The sequence below is a fragment of the Chelmon rostratus genome, chromosome 19 (assembly GCF_017976325.1).
Source record: "Chelmon rostratus isolate fCheRos1 chromosome 19, fCheRos1.pri, whole genome shotgun sequence".
NCBI classification, from domain to species: domain Eukaryota; kingdom Metazoa; phylum Chordata; class Actinopteri; order Chaetodontiformes; family Chaetodontidae; genus Chelmon; species Chelmon rostratus.
The window spans coordinates 22,434,714-22,459,635 of record NC_055676.1 but is presented as its reverse complement, the minus strand read 5'-3'; the positions used below and the strand labels follow the sequence as shown (position 1 = coordinate 22,459,635).

Here is a 24,922-nt window from a genome sequence, read left to right as displayed (position 1 = left end):
GACACAAAGAGGTAGAGGACAAGAAACAAGACATTCAGAAGGATCTACAGTATGTCCATGTCAATAACTTTATTGATCACGTAACTTTCCATCCATCAGGTCAGTATCAGACTTTGTTTGGTCACCAAATACGTGCAAAGCTAACAGCACCCCCATCAGCCTCTGCTATACTTTGTTTTTAAGCAAATGTTAGCATGTCAACATGCTAAGATTATAGACATAGTAAATATTAGACCTGCTAAACATCAGTATGCTAGCATTGCCATTGTGAGCATGCTAGCATGCTAATGTTAGCATTTAACTCAAAGCACCGCTGTGCTGTGAAATGCAGCCTCAGAGAGCTGCTAGCATGACTGTTACGTGACGTGTTAAGTGACATCAGAAGCTTGAAGTGAACGTATTGATATTTTTATTTGTTGGAACTTTTATTATTTCATGTATAAACAAGTGTTTTGTTGTCACACTATTGATTCAGATGGAGTGTTTTGTGACATCAGCATGTTAGCATTGTCATTGTGATTAATACGCTGATGTTAGCATTTAGCTCAAACCACTGCTGTGCTGTGAAATGTTAGCATTACTTCTATGCAATGTTTTGTGTAAATTGAATGTATTGATATTTTTTGACGTTTTGGAGCTTTTTTTCATAACATATAATCAGAGTAGGAGCTTGTGTGTTAGCATTTAGCTACAGTTGTTTACAGTGTTGGTCGCGTTTGATGTCAGAGAGTTGAGACTGATACCTGCACGCTGATGGCGCTGCCCCGCCTGCTGCTGTTTTGGCTTTCCGACACCGTCACAGAGCTGCTACATAGAGCATCAAACCCCAGGATGCCCCCAACACAGTCCCCAATAACACACACCTGCGTCAGAGAGCGAATGAATGAACACACCGAGCCGCTGAGGAGGAAAACTGAAGCGGAAACATTCACCTTCAGTTACACACCCACCTGGCCATTAAAAGATGCTCCTTCTAAAGACTTGATGAAGTCACTGTACACCTGATTGGCTCGTAAGATGACTGTTGCCACGGCGTCTTGGTACTGTGGTGCAGAGGTAGCCAACAGGGGCAGAGCAGCCAGAGGGATGTGGTCCTGGCTGCTGGACAGGCAGCCCTCGTCGTAGCTGTAGGGGCTCAGACTGCAGAGACGAGAGGACGCGTGTGTGTTTCACATTTGCACAGCGGGTGGTTTAAATAACGCCGAACACTCAGGAGTATTACTCACTTGGAGACTAATGAGAAGGCGTCAACACACACAGCGGGACAGGGGACCATCCGGATGGCGATGCGGCCCAGCGCTGCGGGGTAATGGACCCTCATCACGGTCTCAAACACCCCACTCAGTGTGTTTCCATCTCCCTGCTTGCTGTTCTGTTCACCTGCAGACAAATAAGAGCAGAATTTAATATCTCCACGACTCTGATCCGCCGTCACAGGGTTATTTCTATGTTCTCCAGAGTTACATGGCACACAATGAGAACACAGATACGCTCCCATTGTCACAAGCTTTTGTCAACAAGCTGCATGGACATCTTCTGTCTCTCTTCGACTGATGTGCAGAATTTGTGTTTTCCTACTGAAAAGATCAGCAGTTTCTGATTATAAGATCATTTTAAATCCGCTGCAAGTGATTTTCTTTTGTCCACTTGGACGCAGCTGAAACAAGCTGTGAACACGCGTGGACATATCATCACCATTTTGGATGACAGACGTCAAATAGTCGCTTATTTCCACATCCGGCAGCTATAGAGCAACAAAATCGTTCATGTGGAGTCGCAATTTTATTCAGCTGAGGAATGGAAGTCCAATATTCACCCTCTTTTAGCTGTGGTTTGGTCCTCTATGTTCACCAGCTAGTCTTTAACTTTGTCTGCCTGCTGTCCTGTTCTGTGCAGGTAAAGTAATTTTCCTGAGCTTTACAGCTGCCTGTTGCTGGAAATGACACTATGAAATCTGTCAAAGTGATCAAAAACAGTAAAGCTGTGGCCCCCAAACCAACAAAATGAGCTGAAAGATGTTAAAGCGCTGTGCAGAGTCGAGGGGAGCAGCAGAGGTGGTGAGAATTCTTTGCAGGTTCGTCACTACGAGCCAAACCCTTCACATTAAACGCTGTTTTCATCCATTCTTGTTAGACAAATCTCCATTATAGCGGCAATAGTAATGTTGTAGGATTTGGTTGCTGCTGTACCAGAGCCAGTGTCCAGAATGTTGCCTCCATGCAGGACCAGAATGAGGACGTGAATTTTGGACGGCTGGAGACACTGCTGAGACGAACAGTCCTGCAGGTAAGAGGACAGAAACAGAGAGGAAGGAAACAGGAAACAGGAAACAGGGTTAATCGGGATGAAAGTTCCAGCAGATAACAGAAACCATGAACTGTTTACAGTATCTTTGGATTTTGGACTGTTTTTCAGATAAAATGAAGCAATATGAGACATCTCTTTGGGCTTTGTGGTATTTTTCGCTATTTTCTGACATTTTAAGATGAAGCCATGATGGAAACAACAGCTCACAAACACCTGCTGAACAAGGTCGCGTGATATAGTCGAGAGCTCCAGTGATTTCATGTAATACTAAATAACTGGAATGTTCCTTTAATGCATTATATCTCATGGATACTAGAGTTAAAGGACATTTTGGAAACACACTTATCCGCTTTCTGCTGGAGAGTTTGGTGAGAAGATCGACACCACTCATCTGTTATAGCTAGCAGCCAGCTAGCTTAGCTTAGCACTGTCCAGAGGAAACAAAATCATCTGATCACTAATTCACAAATTATATCTAATTTAATACGTACAACAACCAAAGTGGAAAAACAAGAATTTGACATTTAACGTGGGTTCAGTGTTGGACTATTTCTTGGTTGTGACCAGTAACTTCCTGGAGTCTTCGCTGGTTGCCTGGCAACTGCTCAGAGCCAAGAAATAGTCAGTTCTACATTAAATCTTATCTATTCTGATGTCCTATAACGGGTTCTAAGCTCTGTCCATCCTTTCACGTTCTACTGGCTGCAGGACTGAGACTTACATTCAGTTTTCTGATGGATTCATGTCGTTGCCTTTTTGAGACACGACGCTGGACACAAACAGCAAGAACACACAACGAAAAACAGCTGTCATACAAACTCAGTGTGACCTGCAGAAGCCTTATTTTAGCAAAACGGCAGACCCTGGTTCGTGCATGTGCAGCGCAGAGGGTGTGATGATTAATAATAATAATAATTAAGCCAATCACATCAGTAGTCTCATAGCCATGAAACAGCTGAGCCAATCACAGCGATGCATAAGAACAATAATCAAAAGGAAATAAGCTTCTTCAGGAAATGGTTTTCTGTTTTTTCAGATTGTAAAATGTGACACAGCAGCATTTGTGCTGTCACTCATTTAACAGTGACAGGATTTATGAGCTCCGGTAATCTCACGTCTCCTGCGTGAACAGAATACCGAGTTATAACCGACCCATGCAATGTCTCATTTGAGTGAACCTCCCGTCACCTGAGCGCCGTGCGATGGACGCCAATTTACCAGGAAGCGCTTCATGCGTTGCTCGCTGCACCTCCACGAAAACAGAGGCCTTAATCTTTCACTCCTGGTGAAATAAAACTGGGCTGATGGCGGAGACTGGATCCTAATTTCACTGCACTGGCAGGATGACTGAAAGCTAATTTAGGAGGAGGAGTATTATCTACAAGCGATTTAATTATAGGTGTTAGTGTGAGAGACATGAATGAAATTGGAAAAGTGTGAGGAAACTGTACCTCCATCTGCCTCTCCTCATTACTCATCACAGCATACTCGCCGCCCGACTCCTGATACAACGTTTCTGTGAAAACATCATTCATTCGCTGATATTTAAAGGAAAGAAACGTCAGCTTGAATCATAGATGTGAGGTCTGCAGTCTAATTGTCCATTCATCACACTGCAGGATCTGATGTGACCTCTCGGGCGCCTTGTTCTAAGGACAGCGATGCCAACAGATGTGATTCTATGTGTCTAGGTAGAAACACAACCCACCTTGTGCTTCATCCACCTCTATGGTCTCTATCTTGTCCATCAGGTCATTGGAGTTCCACTTACTGATCTCTTTGGCAAACATCTCCTCGTTGTCAGAAAAGTCCTCTGCAAGATACAGAGAAGACGTGCGATAAAATAACACCGGTTTCTGTCTCGTAACACAAACCAGAATCAAAGTGGACTCCTGTCCCTACTGAGACCTCAAACCTCCTCCAGGTCTCTGAGCTCCTGCCTGAAGGGTCTTTGGATGTGGTCTGAAAACAGACCTGTGCTGGTGGATGCACGTCGCTTCGGGAGCCAGTGAAACATGAAATACATGTTTGAACTTCAAAGCTTATCAGGACTCCAAAATGCTGCACGGTCATTTATAAAACTGACAGACAGGATTTTACAACTCGGACAGTTATCACAGCATTTAAAAAGCCACCGGCCGCCAGGAAGGTGTGATTGCAGAGTTTTGCTGGGTGACGTCGCCGTCCGGCCTAACAAGAAGGGCTCAAATCCATCTGAACGTGGCCTAAAACACACCTTAAAAACTGTACAAAACTTTGGTCAATTGTTGTTGTTTTTAAATGAGGAGCAAGATGGTTTACTGGAGCTTTAATTCAATGAATCCTGTGTAACAACATCCAGCTGCTCCTCTGTGAGTCTCAGGGTCTGACACGGTCACAAGGGAAGGTTTCAATGCAGTCATTCACTGTGGGGCTGAGTGAGAACATAAAGAAAAGGAAGAAACCTGGAGGAGCTCCACAGCTAATATTTATCAGCTCAAAGACGCCCTGAGAGATCTGATTGAGTAAATCAATTAATCAGGATCGTGTTTGCCTGCTGTGAAGCCAGAACAAAGCAGGAGGCTCTGTAACATCACACAACCAGTGCATGTGTAAATACAGAATAAAGCTTCTGGCCTCAGTTTCAGTTGTGATGGAAGTTTAATATGTTTCATGCAGAAACTGGTGATTTTACCATGAGCATCAAAGAACTCATCATCTGTACTGTCCTCTGAGTCTCGAGCGATGCTCTGCATCCTCCACTCTGAGATGCTCTGGTGAGACGGACTCCCTGAAACATACAGGTGAACACAGGTGATGTCAACAATGTTAATATTATGAGAAATGATTGGTGATGATCAGGTGAATGAATGAACCACAGACTGCTCCTCACCGCCTCTCTTTGAGGACCTGTTGGAGGATCGAGAGGATGTTGACCACTGCTTGGTGAGCTCCCCTCGTGTCTCCAGTGAATCTCCCAGCTTTCCTCCTCCTCCTCCTCCTCCTCCTCCTTCTGCCTCTGCAGCCGACCCCACGGTCTCAGCTCCCTGCTCCTGGTCCTGGCTGACGGAGGAGCCATTGGTCTCCGTTCCCCCCTCTTCGCTGAGGCTGTACTGGGCCATCTTCTTAGCTAAAGCCAGCTGGGTCTCCAGCTCCAGCTGCCTGATGTCCTCGATGGTCAGGCCGTACCACTCATCCTGCCAGCACCATGCCTGCCGGTGGGCTCGGACCATCACTTTACGAAGGCCTGGAAGGACAGAAACAAGGAAACTTGAAGCCCGAGACCCCAAAGAGTAACTGGAGACAAGAAGGCGTCCGTCTGTATATGTTTCTGGAAGTTGTAACTCATGTTTTGGAAATCTTTACTGCAGTGGATCATTGTTGATGCTTCCAGATCGTTTATGTCGGCGTGTTATCGATCTGTGGATCACTGAGAGACAGAATCGCAATGTCAATTTTAAACACGGTTGTTTGTCTGCTGTTAGCGTTTATTGAGCTTCCTCTTGTGATTGTATCTTAAAGAGGTTTGCATCAGTCGATTCACAAGAATCAGCTTTCTAACGGTGTACAATATGAGCATAAACGGGAACGCAGCATTCGTGAGAAGAACAACAAACAATAAGCATGGTGAAGTTAAACAAAACTTGATTTAAAGTTGAAAGAAAAATGAAACACACCATCAAAGACGCAGTTTTCTGCATAATGAGCACTTAGTTTTGATATTTTAAGACCATTCTGCTGATAATAATTAAGTACATTTGCGACCTGACAAATATATTTGGTACCGGTAATTTCTCAATTTTTAACTCTTCTGCTGCGCTCGGGTCAACCTCATAAAACAAATAAATAAATATATATATACAGTATATGTGTGTGTGTGTGTGTGAATCCTGAATCCTCTGAATGAGACTGAAAGGTGATCTGTCAAAGCAGATTTAATTGCCATAAATGTCTCTCTCCTGATGAATAAAGCGAGCAGCTTATGAAAACCTGAACCCTCCGAGCACCTCATGATTAAAACATCCAACCTGGCAATAAAAACCACGATTAGCAAACAGAGACAGATATTATATTCATATCCAGTGAAAATAGCCACCAACACATGATGACATTCAGCATGACTTCAGTTCAGTTTTATCAATAATGTTTCAGAGTTCAGCTTCAGCTCTGACTTCATTATTCCCAATATTTTTACGATCATTGATGACTTTTCATGAGAAATCCTGACTTTCTAGCATTATTACCAAACTCAAGCTTTCCATCTTAACTCCACACTTAATTTCCACAGCTGTCCCCGAGCTATCAGGATTATTCCCAATGTTTCCAGTTTTCACTGAGTTTTCAGGAACATCAATTCATAACATTTCAGCATTTTTCCTTTTTCCCAGGAACACACACACACACACACACACACACACACACACACACACCGTCTACCATACCTACCCACGTCGTGTATGAAGCGTTCGATCTTAGACTGCATGCCCCAGTATCTGAACTCCACTTTGCAGAGCTTGTAGGCACACATGACGGGGCTTTGTGCAGCATTCTGGTTGATGTCCTCGATCCAGTCGTCCGACAGCGGACCCCGTTTGGTCTTGACTGACTGATACAGCTTCGGGTCTTCTTCCGCCAGGTACTCATGAGGAGGGATGTAGTCCTTTACGATGTCTATGGGGTCTACAAGGGGCACAAAACTCGAATGAATCACATAAATGTAAAGCTGCTGCAGAGCTGAGCAGCTGGACAGATGTCACCACGTCCTCACTGCACACCTGCCTCAAGAGGTGTTTGTGTGTGTGTGTGTGTGTGTGTGTGTGGCTTTTATGTAATCACTCCCTGCAGGGGATGTGTCTGGAGCCACATTTTTCCTGCACCCCCAGTGAATTTTAGTATTCAGAGGCTCAACACAAGCTCTCTCTCTGTATCACACTGTCGGCGTTTTCATGCAAATAACATTGTGTAAATTTGATTCCTGATCCCGATTATGAGGAGACGACGGTCGATGCAAAAGCCACAATTCAATGAGCGTGCACTCTGGGAGTTTTCACGGTGGTAGCGGAGGACGTGCATGATGATGGACTCACCTACAGTCCTCTGTCTCTTTTCAGCAGGGGACATACTGAAGACATCCACTTGATTTCCAGTATCTGGTTTATAATACGTCTCAATGTCTATGGAGAATTTCTCCACAAAGGGACAAGTGTACCTGAGAGACAAATGAGAGACAGTTGTTTAGAAGTATGGATGCACCTTGACAGTGCATAGACACAAATTAAAGAAAGCAGTGAGGCTGCAATCAACTGAACACCCTTTCCTCCATTTTCAAGCATGCAGCAGAAACTACAGTGGCTGCAAAACTCGCAAAAAATGCATGAGGTGCTCCTTTGAGCCAGCGTTTGGTTTGTCCATTCTGGGCTACTGTAGAAACACAGTGACAGACTCCCTTTAAGGTCACAAAAGCGCAACAATTCTAATTTTCATCCACTAATGAAAACGCACTTACGGATATTATATCACATTTCTGCCAATAGTTCCCTCTAAATCTTACACATTGATCCTTTAAAATTCTCCTTTCAAACACTACAGTTTGGTTTATTGGAGCACAAACTGCTCAAATGATTTAAACACTGACTGACAAAAACCTTGTTGATAAAATGGTCAATTTTAAAATGAAAACTAACAGCAGTCCAAAGCTCAGAAACCATATTTCACGGTAAAATTACAGCAGATTTATCGTATCTCTTTGTCTTTATGTCGTAGAGATGAAATGGTTAATCAATTAGAATATTTATTGCTAACTATTCTGATAATAAACAAATAATTTGAGTCATTTTCAAGCATGAATCACAAAGATTTGCTGGTTCCATTTTTTCAAATGTGATGATTTTCTTTGTTTGAACTGGGTCATTTTTTTATTCTACTTGTTAAAATGTAAACACTTTAAAAACTGAGCTAATCTTTGATTGACATTCTGATTCAAACGCTGCCGAATCCTGATTGGTGCACAGATCGGAGCCCCGCCCACTTCAACCCAGAGAGAAGAGCTCAGATAAAAACACTCAATGTCAAATCTCTTCACAGAAGTGTGCTGATGTCGGATCCGTCTGCTCATCATGGGAAGGCTGGTTGAGGAGATGCGTTCAGGGACTTTAATGCACTTTAATGTTAGTGTTTCTAGCTGAAACCTAAAGGAGGCATCCCGCAAGTCTCATCTATGAGAAAGGAGAACTGGTGCCAAGTACTTAAAAGCTTGCTGAAAAAATTGCTTGACTGGTCGAGATGGAGAAATTAAGTTATCTGGGGATATAAAAACTTGGCACAAAGTTGGCGTCAGTTTGTGCATTAAATGAATATGTGATTATTCAGCTGAAGTCGTTCCAAATACAAAAACAGCTCCATCAGCAATATCCAGCGATTTTCATTCGTCAAATTTATGAATCTAGGAGCCATATGATAAAAACCATTAACGTTTTATGACTAATAGTTCAGTCCCATTTCTACTTTAGATAATGCCACCTGCCTGAGATCACCTAATGTAATGTGTGCTTAACTCTTACCACGCAACAAATCTTTTTAGATGATTTCAGTGTCTATTTCCCGAAACTATGAGCAATTGTGCAATATCTCCATGCGCTCGTAATGCCCATTCATCATTTTAAATATCCGAGTGACGAATCATTCTCCTTTTAAACGTGTCGGAGCCCTTGAGTGCTGTCGCCTCACCGGGTTCGGGTGTAAGGGTAGGCGTTCCAGGACTCCTCCTCCACTCGAAGGGCAGCTTGAGGCAGAATGGCGCAGAACCAGGACGGGATGTGTTTGCCGATGTGGTAGACCTTGTGCGTGTACTGACCCGAACCTCCGGGGCCGTCCTCGTAAGGCTTGTTCTCCAGGATCTCCACCCCGCTGCCCTCGCCACAGCTCTCCTCTCTGCTCTTCTTCTGCAGAAAGATGACAGGATAGAGGGAGGTGATATACAGCGATAGTACTATGTTGTCTTGCACCTTGTTATGTTATTTCACAGGCGTAGGTTGGGATTGCAGTGGTGGAGGACACAATGGAATGAAAGTGAAAGCCATTTATACTGTCCATATTACTGCTTATTGTGTGTAACTAAAAGAAAAACATGTTTTTTCAATAAAAACACAGCTTAGCAATGGCAGCTAGGGTTAGCAGGTCTGCCAGCTGTGTGTCTGTATGTTGAAGAGTTTAGGGTTTGTTTAGTCTTTCCAGAACCTAAAATAAAAGAGCAAAAGTGTAAAAAACCTGATCAAACAGCATGTGTTTCTGCTCTAACGTGAGCTGCGATGTCTTGCTAACTAGCTCACTAGCTGCAGCGAGGAGAGGAGCACTTTCAAAATAGCATTAGCTGCGTTTGCCAAACACATCAGTCTTCATCCTAAAAGCCTTTTATCTTGTAAAGTTAAAAGTGAAACATACAGTTTGAACTAAGATGAACAGCCACTTTATATATACTACATGCTAACTTTCTGCCAAGGACCTGTTAGCTTTAGCCTCAGTCTTTTCGCGCAATACAATGTATGTAGCCATCAAGTGCATAGTGAAGACCCTTTTGCAGGATTACTTTAAAACAAGTTAGCTTGAACCATTAAAAAGTCCACCAGAGCAGCGACAGCATTTTCAAGTCACGGGAGCTAACATTAGCTTCTTTAGCTTGCTAGCTACAGCTAATAAAACCTGTGCACGCCAGTTTTCTTTGGTCTTCTTTGGTCGGGATCTTGATGGTAAATTAGCCACTATTAGCATTGTAGAGCGCTTGTCAATGACACATGTAGCAACAGGCGGTCTAGGCCGGCTGTAGACGAAAACTTTTACAATCTTTCACTGTTTAGATCAGACGGAAACTGCAAAAATGAAGTGGACAAAAATACATATTCAAAACATGCCGAGAACACGTCCTCCTGTTTCCCAGATATTTTGCTAAATGTGGGGGTTGAAAGAGCCCTGACACTTATCCTCCCGTCCTCCGTCCTTTCCTTTAATGAAACCTCTTCCGCCCTAACACAGCACTCCTGTCTCTCACTCAGGTGTGCCACCTTGCGAAAACCATCGTGGATGATGCTGCAGAGGTAAAGTAATGAGCTGGAAAGAAAAAAAAGCTGCCACATGGAGAAAAAAGAAACTGCTTTTCTTTCAGTTCACCTTTATTTACAGACTTGCCTCTTCTCCTCCTGTGCTAAGTGATCATTTTTACTGATGATTTCAAGTGAGGCAGACCTTAAAGGAGCTCTTTAAAGACAGATTCACTGCATAGAGATTTCCCTTTCTCCCCAGCATGTAACCTCTTCCAATAAAAGGCAGCAGATGGTTCAACCCAACCAGATCCTGGAAGCTGAGCTGTGTATTAAGCCTGTTGCTCCACGGATGGAGTCGTGGATTACTGCATTAGGTTAGAAACACACTACATCTCCTTAAGAGGCTCCATTTAGACTTTAACTGTGTGGGTGTGGCACATACAGAGTTTAGATAGATGGAAATATACAGGGGTCAGATTACCTACCTTTACATTTTAGGAGAATCTATCAGCCAGTTCTAAAATAATTTGTTAATGAATCAATTACCCTGTCTATTCTTACTTTGATGTGATTAATTAATTAGGAAACATGTCAAATATTCTCTGTTTCAAGCTTAATTCCAGCAAAATTGGAACTTGTTATGGCCATTTTTCAGTGTTTTTTGCTATTCAATACCCACTTGTGGTCGATTCATCAAAACAGTAATAGAAAATTAATTATCAGCCTTGAGCATCTATTAACATCCTCCATCCATTTTATGCATGTGTCATTATTAGTGTTGGGTCAAATCTGTTTTTGCTTTCTGTTCATTAACTTGAGATGGACAGAATAACACCTGATTAAGCCCTGGTGAACCATGTCACAAAACTGAAGCCCTGTTCCTGCCACTGCACACAGTGTGTGCACCCTGTGGTGTTTAAGTACCCATCAGGTACAGTGTAGAGGTGAGAATCAGCAATCACTTTGCTGACTGATGATTTGCTGAATCATTTCATTTAGTTCAGATCAAAGACTCATCGTCGATAGTCAGTGAATGCATCACCATTCAGACGGAAATGTCTCAACTGTTATTCGTGGATTTTGTGCAGAAATGTTCCCCAGAGACTTTTCATCTTAATCAGGTCAACATTTAAAAAAATAAAACCAATACTTTTAATTTATGATCAAATACCTGCCAAACTAATGATATCCCCCTCAGCTGCATCTTGAGTTTCGTGCTAATTGGCAACTGTTTGCATGCTAAGACGGCGAACATGGTCAACTTTAGCATGGTAGCATTGTCATTGTGAGAGAGTCTCTCCTGGAAAATAATCCTAGTGTTGCACTCACTCGCATGGTCAAACATCAGAAAGGTACGGGGGAGGGGTTTTCTGAACTATCTGACCAAGCACCAAAGTATTCTTTGTACAGCCGCTAGCGTGACTCCAGACTCTCAGTCTTGTTAGGAATATTATGCACTATTTAATCCCATCATGAACTAAAACAATAAATGATTTAGAGCTAGATTTTGACATAGGGTTTGTCTACATGACAGGGTCTCACAGTCAGGGACTGTAAAATGCAGGATGGCTTCAGATTAATTACTAGTGATGCACTGATCATCAGAACTCCAGATAGTACCTCAAATTAGGGTACCTCCTGAAGTATTGATCCAATATTACACATCATACAGCAGGGAACTCACTGGGATCATTTCTGTCAGTGGAGCTGCTGCTCCAAATATAAATGACCTAACTCACTGCACCCTTAATCAAACTTAAATCTGTGTTTGCATCAGATACGTTTTCATCTTACTGCTGAGTCACCTCACTTCACCACACTTTCGACCGTATTCCGGCTTCAAGCTGATGATTGAAAAGCTATTTCATTCCTTCCGCTGTAATGTGCAGCGGGTCGAGGAAGAGCACTACGTGAATACAAATCATCGCGATCATTATTAACAGCAAGAGCGGGGGGCTCGGGGTCAACAATGAGAGCTCAGATTGAACACGGCGCTCTCTCCTGAAGACTTCGGGGAGGTGGTATCAGTAATGAAGGTCAGAAGAGGCAAACAGCTGGAAAATTGCCGTAATCTAGCAGGTAATGTAATTTAGGTGAGGAGCTAAGGGCCTTAAATTATCCTCCTCGAGTCTGCGTCCCCTCTGTCGCAGCAGAGGAGAGAGAGCAGAGGATCTGTGCTAATGACACACATCTTAGAGCTAAAGTGACAACAATGCTGCCTTTCCCTGTGAGGAGTTTTTTGGATCTTGCAAACACAAAAAAGTCCAAACAGACTGAAGATCTGTGCAGCAGTCAGCAGCGTTCAGGCATCCAGCTCATGGTAATATAACCTTCCCCTCCCTCTCTGCTGCTTTACTCCAAACCGAGGATGCTGCGTCTGCTGCTGAGGTGTGTGTGTGCTGCTGCTGGCTGTCAGCAAAACAACACACACACACACACACACACACACACACACACACACAACAAGCCAACAAGACGACAGCAGTTCTGTGAGGCTGCAGGTGCAGAGGTGCTTCAAGCTAAATGCTAACATCAGCGTGTAAACATGCACACGGCGACAACGCTGATGTTTGGCAGATATTTGGAGTGTTAGCATGATCAGCACTAAGCATCGCAAAGTCATTAGGGCACCATGAACATCTGAGCTAAACTTAATGGCAGTCCTTCAGATAGTTGTTGAGATGTTTTTCAGGGTGCATCAAAGATTATGAGCTGCAGAGGGTTGAATCCATGTCCAAGCCTGAAAAAGATGGAAGTTCCAGGAATGTTCAACAGTCTGAACTGACCTTTCTGAACAGAGTAAGTTAAAACAGTTTCTATCTCGACGGTAAATGAGGAGCTGCAGCTTCAAGGAAAATGTGCCAGTGTTTAATAAGAACACTACATACTAATTATCTCAACTGTCTTTGAGTCAGCGTGCAGCAGGTCAGCGTCAACATACGATTTAAAATATATAAAGAAGAAGGTTTGTCAACATTAAATTCAAGTTCCTATTTCTCCTCTAAATAATCCATAAAACATAGATCTTTCCAGGAATCTTCTGAGGAAATTATTCCTAAATCAAAGCGCAACTGAACCCTTTAAGTCCAAGGGTCCTTGAAAGCATCAGTAAAAAGCTGTGACATGACGTGGTGAACAAAGCTGAGAGCCACGACCTTTACATGAGGAAAGATGGGTCAGAACTGGGCCACGAAGCATTTTCCTTCAAATCAAAGGCAAAGAAAGCCGAGGTACAGTTTGAGAAGTGCTACCAGCTTCGTCAGAGCCTCGTGGAATCATAATGGGTCGGGCTTTGCTGAGGGTCTCATTTCTGCCAGGCTGAGCTGTCTCTGAATAATTTATGTGACACCGCAGGGTTAGCATGAAGCAGGGGTACACAAGTGCGCTTCTCAGGCCTGCGCTCAGTCCTGCTGGAGCAACAGTACGACCTCATGCATCAAACGTTATCACAGGCTGCTCAGGCCTCTCATGCTCCCCCCTTCAGCCATTCTGCCATTTTTCAAATTCTGTGCTTGCTTTCAGAACGTGACAACATGACGAATGAAACTGTAAGGTCATTTGTTAAATGAAGCAAAACTGCAACGAGAACTCACAAGCTGTGAGCCAAAATCAAATGAAGTGTAAAAATGTACATGAACAGAAAGTATTTCACTCAGCAGAGAGTCATTGGTTTGCTTTAAAAGCGGATCCATCGCTTGTTACCAGCTGCAAAACGGTCGGACCGATATCATCTGTGCACGTGTCATCGCGGTAAACGTGGCCGAGTTCAACGCTGGAACATCAACCTGTTGACAGGTGTCATGTCTGGTGTGATCTCAGCGCAAGATAGTTCCTGTTTTTTGGGGTTACTTAAACCTTCTGGTGTCATTGATCCTCTGACTTTTCCTCTAGCGCCACCATCAGGTTGACAATTCTATTTGATTTGAGTGAAAAGACCACAGTTGATTGCTATGAAGCTTTGTTACAATCACCTCCTCAGGATGAACTGTAATAACGTCCTCCAGCGCCACCATCAGGTCAAATTTTTAATGTGTCCAATACGTTTATTTATGACGTGCAAAACTAATGATTGAATGACTTGTGCTTTGTGTTTAGCGCTAATTAGCATGCTAACGCCCTAAACTAAGATGGTGAGAACGACAAATAAAACACCTGCTCAACATCAAAATGTCAACATTGTCAGTGGAGCATGTTAGCATGCTGTTGTTAGCTTTAGCTCAAAGCACCGCTAAATATGCTGTCACAGAGCCACGAGCACGGCTGCAGCTGTAACCTCGGCTGTGACGACTAGAAGGCAACTCATTTTAGGAGACGTGAGTAACAGGAACAGGAACACGTGTATCCGTGTAATGTGATCCAATGAATTCAACCTTTGAAAAGTAAATCCTGAGGTTACTTATGAGGCTGTATGCTGATGAGGTCGTTCTGAAATGCTTTGGGTTTCTGGGGCAGATTTTTAAAACCCACGAGAGGTTTTATTTTTACAAAGAGACATAAAAACCGAAGGTCTGGGTGTTTTAAATCCAGTCTAGTTTAAAGGCTGATGATTACGTTTTAGCAAATGTTGCATGATCAGGAAAATGAGTTCAGCACCGAACTCTATCAGGACGCGAGTTTGTTCGCCCCTCCCTGCACATGAGCGATGAATATAACTTAAACGTGTATCCTGTATTAAGAGCCAGATATAACGTTGTCATGGTAACGCTGACTGCACCATCACGTCTGTCCTCCCTCCCTCCCTCCGCCCTCCTCTTCAACGCCTCTCTCTCCGTCTCTCGCCCGCATCACAAACAAATGATGGCAGCCACCGGCATGCTGCGGCTGATGTCAGCGGTTACCATGGCAACCGGCGCTCAACTGTGACGCTGAAGATCTTTTTTTATCTTCCTGTCCTGTTTGTTTCTGACATGTCTCATTATCTGTTTCATCATCATCGTTTTTATTTTGAATCATTGTTGAGTTGAAATTTGAAAAGTGATGTATGAATAAAATTTATTATTGAAATCAGAGGTTGTTTCCTGCATTTATATATATGAACATTATCTAGCAAATAACATAAATATACCATAACAATGGTAGTTTACCAAAGATGCTGCATTATCAATGAGAGAGGATGCAGGAAATGACGGCTGCTGTTTTCCTTTTAATAGCCACTCTAATGGACCCGTTCAATTAACCCTATAATCACCAATAATTTATTTGATAAATATGTTATAATATCAAACACACAGAGAAATCAGTTCACAAAGTCAACAATGGACCTTAAAACTGAATAAATAACGTTAAATAATCTTTCCATCTTTCCTAAAAAGAGCTCTGTGCTTTCATCTTTGAGGGAAGGTCGGTTTTAGCGTCTGAATTGTAAATAAAAACGTATTTTAATAATTTTTTGAACCATAAACTGGACAGAAAGCGGCAGTCTGTTTCTTCACAGCCCCAAAAACCTCCAACAGGAGGACAGCAGCGACTGCTTCAAGTGAGGTGGACAAAATAATAGAGACAGCTGTCAGTATAATGTAATACACATGAACACAGAGTCAACCTGTCTCAGACAGATTCAACAGAAACTGAACATTATATATTTTATAGTCGTTTTTGTTTCCTCCTCTTCACACCTGATGCGTTTGGTCTGGACTTTCTGACTTTTCAGTGTGGTCTGAACCAATATTACAGGTGTAATATCAGCTCTTTGGTCTGGGCCGGACCAAAGAGCTGAACCTGAGGTGGTCCTGGTTCAGATCAAATTGAACCACGGCTCCGTTAGTTTCTAGTGTAAAAACATTTTCTTAGATGCTTCTGACATTAGCACCAATTACAGGATGTTCTGGCAGGCGGCAGAAGCAGAAAAAGAAAAAACAGGACAGACGTCCATCTACAAACCAAACACCCGCAAGTACAGCGAGACACAGCTCGTGATATGACAGGACGCAGGTGTCACGTTACTTTCTTTGTTTTTTTCCTCTTTCATGGCTGTAATGAGTCTTCTTTTGTCTGATTTGTCTGATTTGACTGCACAAAGTTTATCTACACCTGGTGAAACAAGGCTCAGAGTCCTCAGCTGTGGTAGCAGCTCTGTGAAGCTGTACATCAGCGCAGTCACACTTTGAGCTACATTCCAACATTAGCATGCTAATGCTTAGCAGGTATAATGTTTATCATTTTAGTTTAGCATGTTAGCATGGTGATATTGGCTAATTAGCACAAAACTGGGGCGGTAAATTCCTGTCAATCCATCCCATAGTTATGGAGATATTTCAATAAAATGTGTAGTTCTTTAGTGCACCCGGATCAAATGTTCGATATAATATATAAAAAAGAAAACCTTAGCGGGGACTTTCAGGCGTGAAAAGGTGCTGAGTCATGTCTTCTTTTCCACCAGCAGGTGGGTTATCTTACTGCTCAATCCAATACAAGTTTCAAAACACGAGATCAAACTTAAAAAATACTCACAACAAACAGAATTATAATAATGATGCCATCCTCTGTATCACACAATAATCTGCACCTGCTAACAAACTCAGCTCTGTCATTTACTGTTATTTATAGTCAGTCTGGCTCCTTCTTCTCTAAAGTTCTTATTTTTCCTGAATTTATTGCTAATTTGTCTAAAACATGGTTCCCTCCTCTGCATTCTTTCAGCAGACATATTTTTTCTGTGTGCATACGTGTGCGTATTTGCACAAAGTTATTAAATGAAACACAATCTGCAGGCATACGGAGCGCCATCTGGTCTGCAGAACAACCATCGCCCCTGTGACCCCCCCCCCCCCCACAACAACGTTGTTCGGCGCTCTTGTTCGGGAACATTGTGACGCAGTGACACTTTAAACTCCTGACCTCCGCCTCCTTCACACACAGACCTGAGCTCGCGTCAGCTCGCGATCTGAATCGTAAAATACTCCATGAGATCACGTAAACGGCATTTTCAGCATGTGCATGTTGTTCTGTTGCGTGAAAACCACTCACCTGGATCATGTAGAGCTGAGCAATGCGGTACTCCTCCACACTCATCGGCATGGGGATGCGATACTCCTTGATCAGCATGGTTGTGCTTGAATTGGGGCGACTCCGTGTGTGTGTGTGCAGAGGGGAAGCAGTGTAAGAGGGTCGTCGCTCCTCTCGGTTGGCTTCGCTACCCGAGCAGCATGTTCAAACAGCGAGGATGGGAGTCACACCTGAGAGAAGAGAAAAGGTGGGACAAGAAAATGTAGAGTTTAGCTTGCAGCACTACTTACAAAGCAGAGGAGGAGTTAGCATGTTTGTCTCAGGGATTAAACCCCCCCTGCACAAGCCAACACATCCCGTGTGTGTCCTCCAGCCCTCCTGCAGATCTATTACAAGGTAATCCAGTGACCGAGCATCATCCCTGAAATCCCCCGGCAACCTAAATCTCAACTCTACTGTCTACAAACCGAAGATTCAGCCAAGTTGTGCTCGATGTTGCCTTTAAATCCAACAAAGCGCTCATCATCATCATCATCATCATCACCCGCTGCAGAGTCCACTGTAGGAAACATAAACAGATGGTGATAACTTGATTAACACAGTCACCTGAAAACAGCACAAAGACACATAAGACAACGTTTGAGCTCATCAGCTTCATCGGTTTTTATAAATCTGCTTATTCTGAGTCTGACGTCTCAAACAAGTTGGGCAAGGAGCAACTAAAGACTGGAAAGTTGCTGAATGATCCAAATACACATGAAGACAAGACAAGATCTAATGCTTACTTCACTATTTTTAGTGACGTAAAGGCTTCGAACACTTCATCCACCACTGATCCTCTGATCTGTGTGCTCTGCTGCTCTCCCTCTGTGTCCATAAAGAAAACAGTATTAAGGGTAATGGCTCGCTCCCTCCATAAAGAATCATCCACCGCGTGTCCAAACAGCGGTGACGGGGTGGAATGACGGAACAGTCACATGATCACACACAGACAGGGATGAGTTCAGGAGTCACATGACAAAGGCTACTTAATCTCAGGCAGATTAAGAGCGCCTGTAAATCTGATAGAGAAAAGAGGGGGAGCTGAAAATGTCCAATGAAAAGTGGCGAGAATGTGTGTGTGTGTGTGTGTGTGTGTGTGTGTGTGTGTGTGTGTGTGTGTGTGTGAGTGAGTGTACAGGTCGAGCCTCACAGTCGGTCCATCTGTGCATGATTAGGCTCTGCATGTTTGTGAGGCTGCAGCAGCAGATGAGCTGCAGAGGTCAGGAAGTAAGTCCTGCCAACAACAAGGGGCTTCATTAGCTTTTTAACATTAAATCTAAATTTTAAATGTTGAATTTCAGCTTTGCTCGAGGCGCTTCAGTCTGTTTGTCCACAGTTTAGGTCCGGATTGAAATAACTCCTTAACTTTTGCATTTATTGCCACATTTTGCAGACACTCATGTTCCCCAGCTGATGAACCCTCCTGAGTTTGGTGACTTCTAGCGCCTCACTATCAGAAGAACCAGTGAGCTTGCTATTCAATGCTTTGATTGACGTGGATGCTTCACACACATCTTCAAGCCGGCAGCACAGTTTCAAGATGGACTCCTGAGATTAGAGTCACCAACTCAGTGTCCAAGCAAATGTGAAGTATGGTCCCAATCTGCCTTCTGTTCCAGAGTGATGCTGCTGAACGAAGGCCATAAAGGTGTTTCTGTACAACGTTGTGATGAAAAAAGGTCATCACTTCATGATTTTGTGTTCAATTTTGTCATAATTTGTGAATGAATTCTTGAGTTATGCTCAAAAATGTGTTTTGACCTTTGACCACCAACATCTAATCAGATCATCCTTGAGTCTGCGTGAACGTTTGTGCCAAATATGAAGAAGTTCCCTCAGTTAAAACGTTCACGAATGGGGCGGACGCACAACCAGAAAACACGACGGCAGTTATTTCTGAATATATAGTAAACTGCTGACTAGCTACAAACTGAACCAAACAACAGAACAGGGGTGACAATGCAAGCCAGCATGTAAATTCTAGCATAATTTAAATGTTAAATCAGCTTTAGGTTCAATCTATGGTTTAACCTGAAGAATCAAGAAGGTGACTGCAATTATAGTTCAGTGAGGATTTCTCCATATTCTGTTCTTTTATTCACCAGAGCTGATTCCCCTGATGCACACAACAAACAGCACAGGAGCTGCAGGTATTAAAGCTGCAGTAATCTGTATCAGTCATGAATGAAGATTCGTATCTCGGCTGCTCTCCAGAGGCTGTAATGCACGACCTTATTTATGGTGCTGACGGGGTTTGTGCTCTGATACACTTACAGCAGGGAAACAGGTTTCTCACTGGAAAAGTCCTTGACCGACTGAAGAACAGCTATATATAGAGACACAGTAATGCCCGTAGAGCAAAATGTGAGACAGCGACGGATGAGGAGTGACACGCAGACGGAGAGACGGAGGCCAGATGAAGACCGAGCCTTTTGTTTTTTATTTGCCTCCATCAGCGAGCTGAGCTATGAGTCAGCACATCAGCAGCAGCCTGCATTCACAGAACAAGATAAAGTGAAGGATGAACTGAAGAGGACGACTCGTTACGAGAAGTTCCCACAGTTTCTCTGTTTCGTATCATTTTTAAATGAATCTCTGGGCTCTGGACAATACATGGAAATGTCACCTTGGACTCAGGACTGTTTTCCAGTGATGTGAGGAGAGAAATTATTAGCAAATTAATCAATAGTGACAATAATCGTTAGTTGCGGTCCAGAAACACGACTCCACATGGATGATCATGTCGCTCCACAACTACTGGATGTGTAAATAAATCAGTGTTTGCTAAGACCAACGACTGATAATAGTGATAACATGTCACATCAATCCAGTTAATGAAGGTTTAAGTGATAAAATGTTAGAAAATATCCGTCACGTTTCTGGGACAACATCTTTTTATCCAAGTTTTGTCCAACCAACAGCTTAAAGTCCCAAATTTAGAGACAGCAACATAAGGATCATTGATTAATGTACCTGAGCAAATTTCCACTTGGTCTTGCACTTTAAACAAGTTTTTCATGTTATCCTGTGTGTAAGGATAAGTCATAAGTGTGTGTGCGTGTGTATTTCAGTATATTCATAATGCAGCAGCCACAATCAGGTTTACTTCAGTCTTACTATTAAACTGAGCACTTATCCCTGAAACTACAACATTAAAATACTGGCCCCTGAGTTGGCAAATGACCACATACTTCAATTACATTACATACAGAATAACAGGAAGTACTGCATGATGTAATGCCTTTCATCTCAGCAAACTTCAACATCTCTTTCAGAATATGGCTTCATTCCCTCTAATGACTTCGGGTTCAAACGTAAACAAAGTCCTCTTGGGCTTATGGCCAATTTCCAACAGAGCTACCAGACCACAGCATGTAGGAAATTAACTTTCTGCCTTCCCCGTGTACCGCTGCCCACTTTAATCCATTTACCTGATGACGTTTGCACCGCCCATTATGGCATTAGGAAGAAAACATGGAGCCAATCAAACTGGCGTGACGGTGTGAAACTTCACCAACAAAAAAACAACAGAAGATTGAGCCACTGGGAAACTTCAGCACAATCCTTTAGTGTCCAGGATACGTTTAAAAGCCTCCTAATTGAGCTCACAGCTGAAAATCACAGTCAGTCTGCAGACACAGTAAATGTCTCATCGGCACCACTAAGAGGGTGACTGGCTGCCAGCTGCCCTCCATCAAAGCCCTGTGTGATGGCAGACTGAGAGGGCCTACAGCTAAATTGCACCAAATTTGCCGCTGAGGCAGCCAACTCGGAGCGAAACAGCACTGGACCATTTCACACAGCACCGCCTGCCAGCACCTTGTTCCCAGGGGCCGACTTTCGGCTCAACCGAGGCCCCGAACACCACACTGACCGTCCACTCATCCACGCTAAACTCAAACCCTGTGTGCACCTGAAAGACAGACTGTGAACGTTTCTGCCTGAATGTCAAGAGCACCCTACCCACCGGCCCTCAGCAGGCTTGTCTGCAGCCACTGCTGCAAACAAGATCTACGAACTGCAAAGACGCAAAATTTTATTAGTGAAAGCGTCAGGTCAACACTATTAAACCTGCAATAACTCAACACTGACTTATTTTTAAGTTAATGTGGTGAACTTGTTAGCAAACAGTTGCCCACTTACACATACGGCAGTTAGCAGCATTAGCATTTGGGGTCGTGTTCGGGGCCAACTGGTGAAACAAACGCAACATTCACTCTCTTTTTAGCTCCATCTTTGGTCTCTACCAACTCCTGAGGGAAAATACCTGAGTGTTCAGCTAAGTGCTGTTTGCTGCTATGCAGAAAGTAGATTTATAAGAGATTTTTGGTCGACGATAGCCGCGTGCTAATGGTGGAAACAACAATATGAGAATGAATGATGCTACAAAGTAAAACGCGTACAAGTAGTAGTTAATAGAAAAAACACTAATTACATGTGCTGTGTCAAGCGTTGTCTTCATTTAGCTAAACTTCTGTTCAAGTGTGCAGCTAGCATAATGTATTGAGAGCTTATATAACATTATGTACGTTTTCACTAGCTAAGAAAAATAAACTTGCTGAGACCAGAAAAATTACTTCTCAGAGGTAAATATGTATGCGGCTCTCACCCTCACATTTTCAAAGCTTATTTACTTTGCACAAACTGTAGCTAGCTGACACGACGGGGAATTTCAGGCAACTCGTAGCAGTAATGCTAACTGAGCACACACCAAGTTAGCACGTGTGTTACGTGAGAAATTAAGTGTCAGCAGGGTCTGTAGCCTAGAGTATCAACAGATAGCAGTACTGCTCAAAAAAAAGATCATGTTAGCATGAATAAAGCAACATTAGCATGAATAAATAAATGCTAGCATGAATAAAGCAATGTTAGCATGAATAAAGTAACGTTAGCATAAAAAAGTAATGTTAGGTATGAAAAGTTGGCATCCTTGCGTGTAATGAGGCGTTGGAGAGGTTCATATCCCATCTTCCACCTCATCACACTGATCGGCAGGGCATTGATCGCACAACCTGATTAACTTCTGCAATTAACACCATTGATATGCAGAGACAGTGTGAGCTGTCTCACCTTAAAACAGATGCTTCTGCCTCACCCAAAACTACCCCCCATCGTACTAAAATCCAGGGCTCTGACTAATCGCTTCATGCTAATCGCTAATTCTAAACTGAAAGGGAGGGCTCTCTCTCTCTTTTTTTTGACATATTAAGCATATTTCAGTTTTTTAGCTGACTTGCACAGTTTAAGGCACAAACCCGGATCCCCTTATTGATCTCCTCATAATCTGTCAGTCATGTTTCTTTTCTGCACGAGCATCTCACGATGACGCGGCACGCAAACCGCGAGATGTGAGGTTTTCGAAGTCCTCGTTCAGTGTGATGGTCATGTTTAATTCATGTAAATCAAAAGCTATGTTGAATTCCTCAGAACATGTTGGCAGAATGCATATCCGATGAATTATCATAATCACAATGACGCATTGTACAGCATGTATATGTGAACCATGTGTCACACTGTAATCTGACATAGCGTCATGTCTCTTCCTGTTGCACATCGCAGTGTGATGCACCAGGATGCATCTGACTCTATTCTTCAGCGGGTAGGAGAGCTACATGAGTCGTGCTGCGCTAACAAGATCCCCTGACGGGATCTATCTCTGCTTTTGATAATAATAACACACACATGGATTCAAAACACAGCACAGAAATCTTCACGTCTGAAGAAACATACTGGCTTGCCAACGAATCAGACGATGTCTGCCACAGGCCGGCCGAGGGCGGCAAACACGCTGGAGTATGATTTCTGCAGGTTGCATGAAATCCCAAAGAGTCGAGTATTGATCGTTAGCAGCTGAGGCTAAACTGCACTCAAAGCCGACAACATAATTACAGCAAAAATTAGCAAAAAATAATCATATTCAAATGTTGTTTTATGCCTTTTCTGTGCAAAGTATTTCCTCCCGTACGGGCTGATTTTCTCAGCTTCCTCCCATCAGCGTACTCTACTCAGAGATGAAAACTCTCTGAATGTGCAGCACATCACAACCATCAAACATGTGCTGCACACAACAAGACAAAGAAGATTAACCCTCTGACACGAATCCATCGCTTGTCACCTTCACGTTTTTCCTTCCTGTAACAGCAGCCACCTGCAGATCCTCCATCGACACCAGTCTGGACTCACGTGAGCCACAGTCCAGCAGGCAGGCGTCCATGTTGCCTTCTTCTAATCTATCTGTGTTTTTATGACAGTGCAGCTCAGAGGAAACCGAAGGCAGGATTTCACATGTAAGAGAGAGAAAGCAGATGTTTACCTCGTAGCAGGAAACACCTCAGCCACCCAGCTGAGCAGAGGCTTAGGGGCCATTGCAGATCCTGGTCCCACAGAGACCAGCAGCCCGGGCATCCTTCCACCCCATCCCTGCACTCGCTGCCGTCTGCTGTCAGCCACTCCTCACCCGGCTCGACCCCCCCCCCCCTCCCCGATCTGGAAGGAGCCTCGCTTTTTAAATCCTCGCCGTGAAATAAAAGAAGGTATCGATCCTCTCTCTCCCCTCCACCTCTCGCTTCTCCTCTTCCCCCATCCACCCCTGCTCTGTTTTCCCTTTGCCCCCTCCTCGCTGTCTCCTCCTCCTGGGTGCTGAGGAAGCTCTGTTACCACGGAGACGCATGAGGCTGACACCCGATTGGTGGAGTTTGTTGTGATGCAGCGAGTCAGTGGTGCAGCCCCCCAGATTGACTGCCTCCACCGTGCACATCATTCTCTAAGGCAGAGACTCGCCTCTCCACCTGTTTAATGACTGCAGCTCATCGAGGAAGTTCTGGACACGTGCAGGAATTTGTGTTCAGTTAGAGATCTTAAATTACATTTAAACATTACATCCTTTAGATTTACTGTAAATCTCTGTCTCCTTGTGGGTAAATTTCCATTAATATCAGCCTCTTTTTGATAGAATTTAATCTATATATTGAACCCTGAAGAGTAACTACAAACCAATAATCAATATTGTATCATGAAGAGTTGTTGTGATTTATTTTCCTCTAACTTAGTATTGTACTTCTATTGATAATATATATTTCTCATTGTTTATTTGCCCCATATTCAGTAAAAAGATTGCATTCATTTTTTATCAAACATCTGGAGAAAGCAGTTAACAAAAATAGTCATTAAAACCTTTTTTAACTGATTAAATTGTGCAACAAATGGGTGGAACGGTGTGTAAAATGAAAATGAAGCTCAAGCTCGAGCTAATATTTGCAGCTTTTAGTATCAGCAGAGAGAAACTTACATTTGAGAGGCAGGAAGAGAGAAATCTTGGCTTTAAAAATAGTGATTAGGGTCAGTATCAATTCACCGACGAGTCAATCATTTGGTCATTTAAAGTCAGCACACATACAGAAGGATCAATATATCATTTCTCACAGTCCCACAGTTTTTGCAAAAATATAGAGATGAAAACAAGACAACAGGTTTAAAATTAAAGAGCAGATTTGATTTTATGGTCGATGAAACGCCAGAAAACAAACCCAAGGTGTTGTTTTCAGGTGTCTCTTTATATTTGAGATATTTGAGAGGCTAGAAACAGAAATTTTGGCATTTTTTCATAAAAAATG

The 24,922-nt window shown here is 43.1% G+C and overlaps 1 protein-coding gene across 1 annotated transcript in view; it reads right to left on the bottom strand.

The window, feature by feature from the left end:
• Positions 1-17,366, bottom strand: part of LOC121622662 (membrane-associated phosphatidylinositol transfer protein 2-like) — a 30,200-nt gene extending 12,834 nt beyond the window's left edge. The window contains exons 1-12 of the mRNA XM_041959534.1: positions 17,289-17,366; positions 9,013-9,227; positions 7,374-7,495; positions 6,733-6,966; positions 5,180-5,533; positions 4,982-5,077; positions 4,016-4,120; positions 3,759-3,823; positions 2,190-2,280; positions 1,227-1,380; positions 951-1,140; positions 744-863 (exon numbers count right to left, since the gene is read on the bottom strand). Of these exons, the coding sequence (XP_041815468.1) occupies positions 744-863; positions 951-1,140; positions 1,227-1,380; positions 2,190-2,280; positions 3,759-3,823; positions 4,016-4,120; positions 4,982-5,077; positions 5,180-5,533; positions 6,733-6,966; positions 7,374-7,495; positions 9,013-9,227; positions 17,289-17,366 (1,824 nt within the window). The remainder of the gene's footprint in view (positions 1-743; positions 864-950; positions 1,141-1,226; positions 1,381-2,189; positions 2,281-3,758; positions 3,824-4,015; positions 4,121-4,981; positions 5,078-5,179; positions 5,534-6,732; positions 6,967-7,373; positions 7,496-9,012; positions 9,228-17,288) is intronic.
• Between the last annotated feature and the right edge of the window lie 7,556 nt (positions 17,367-24,922).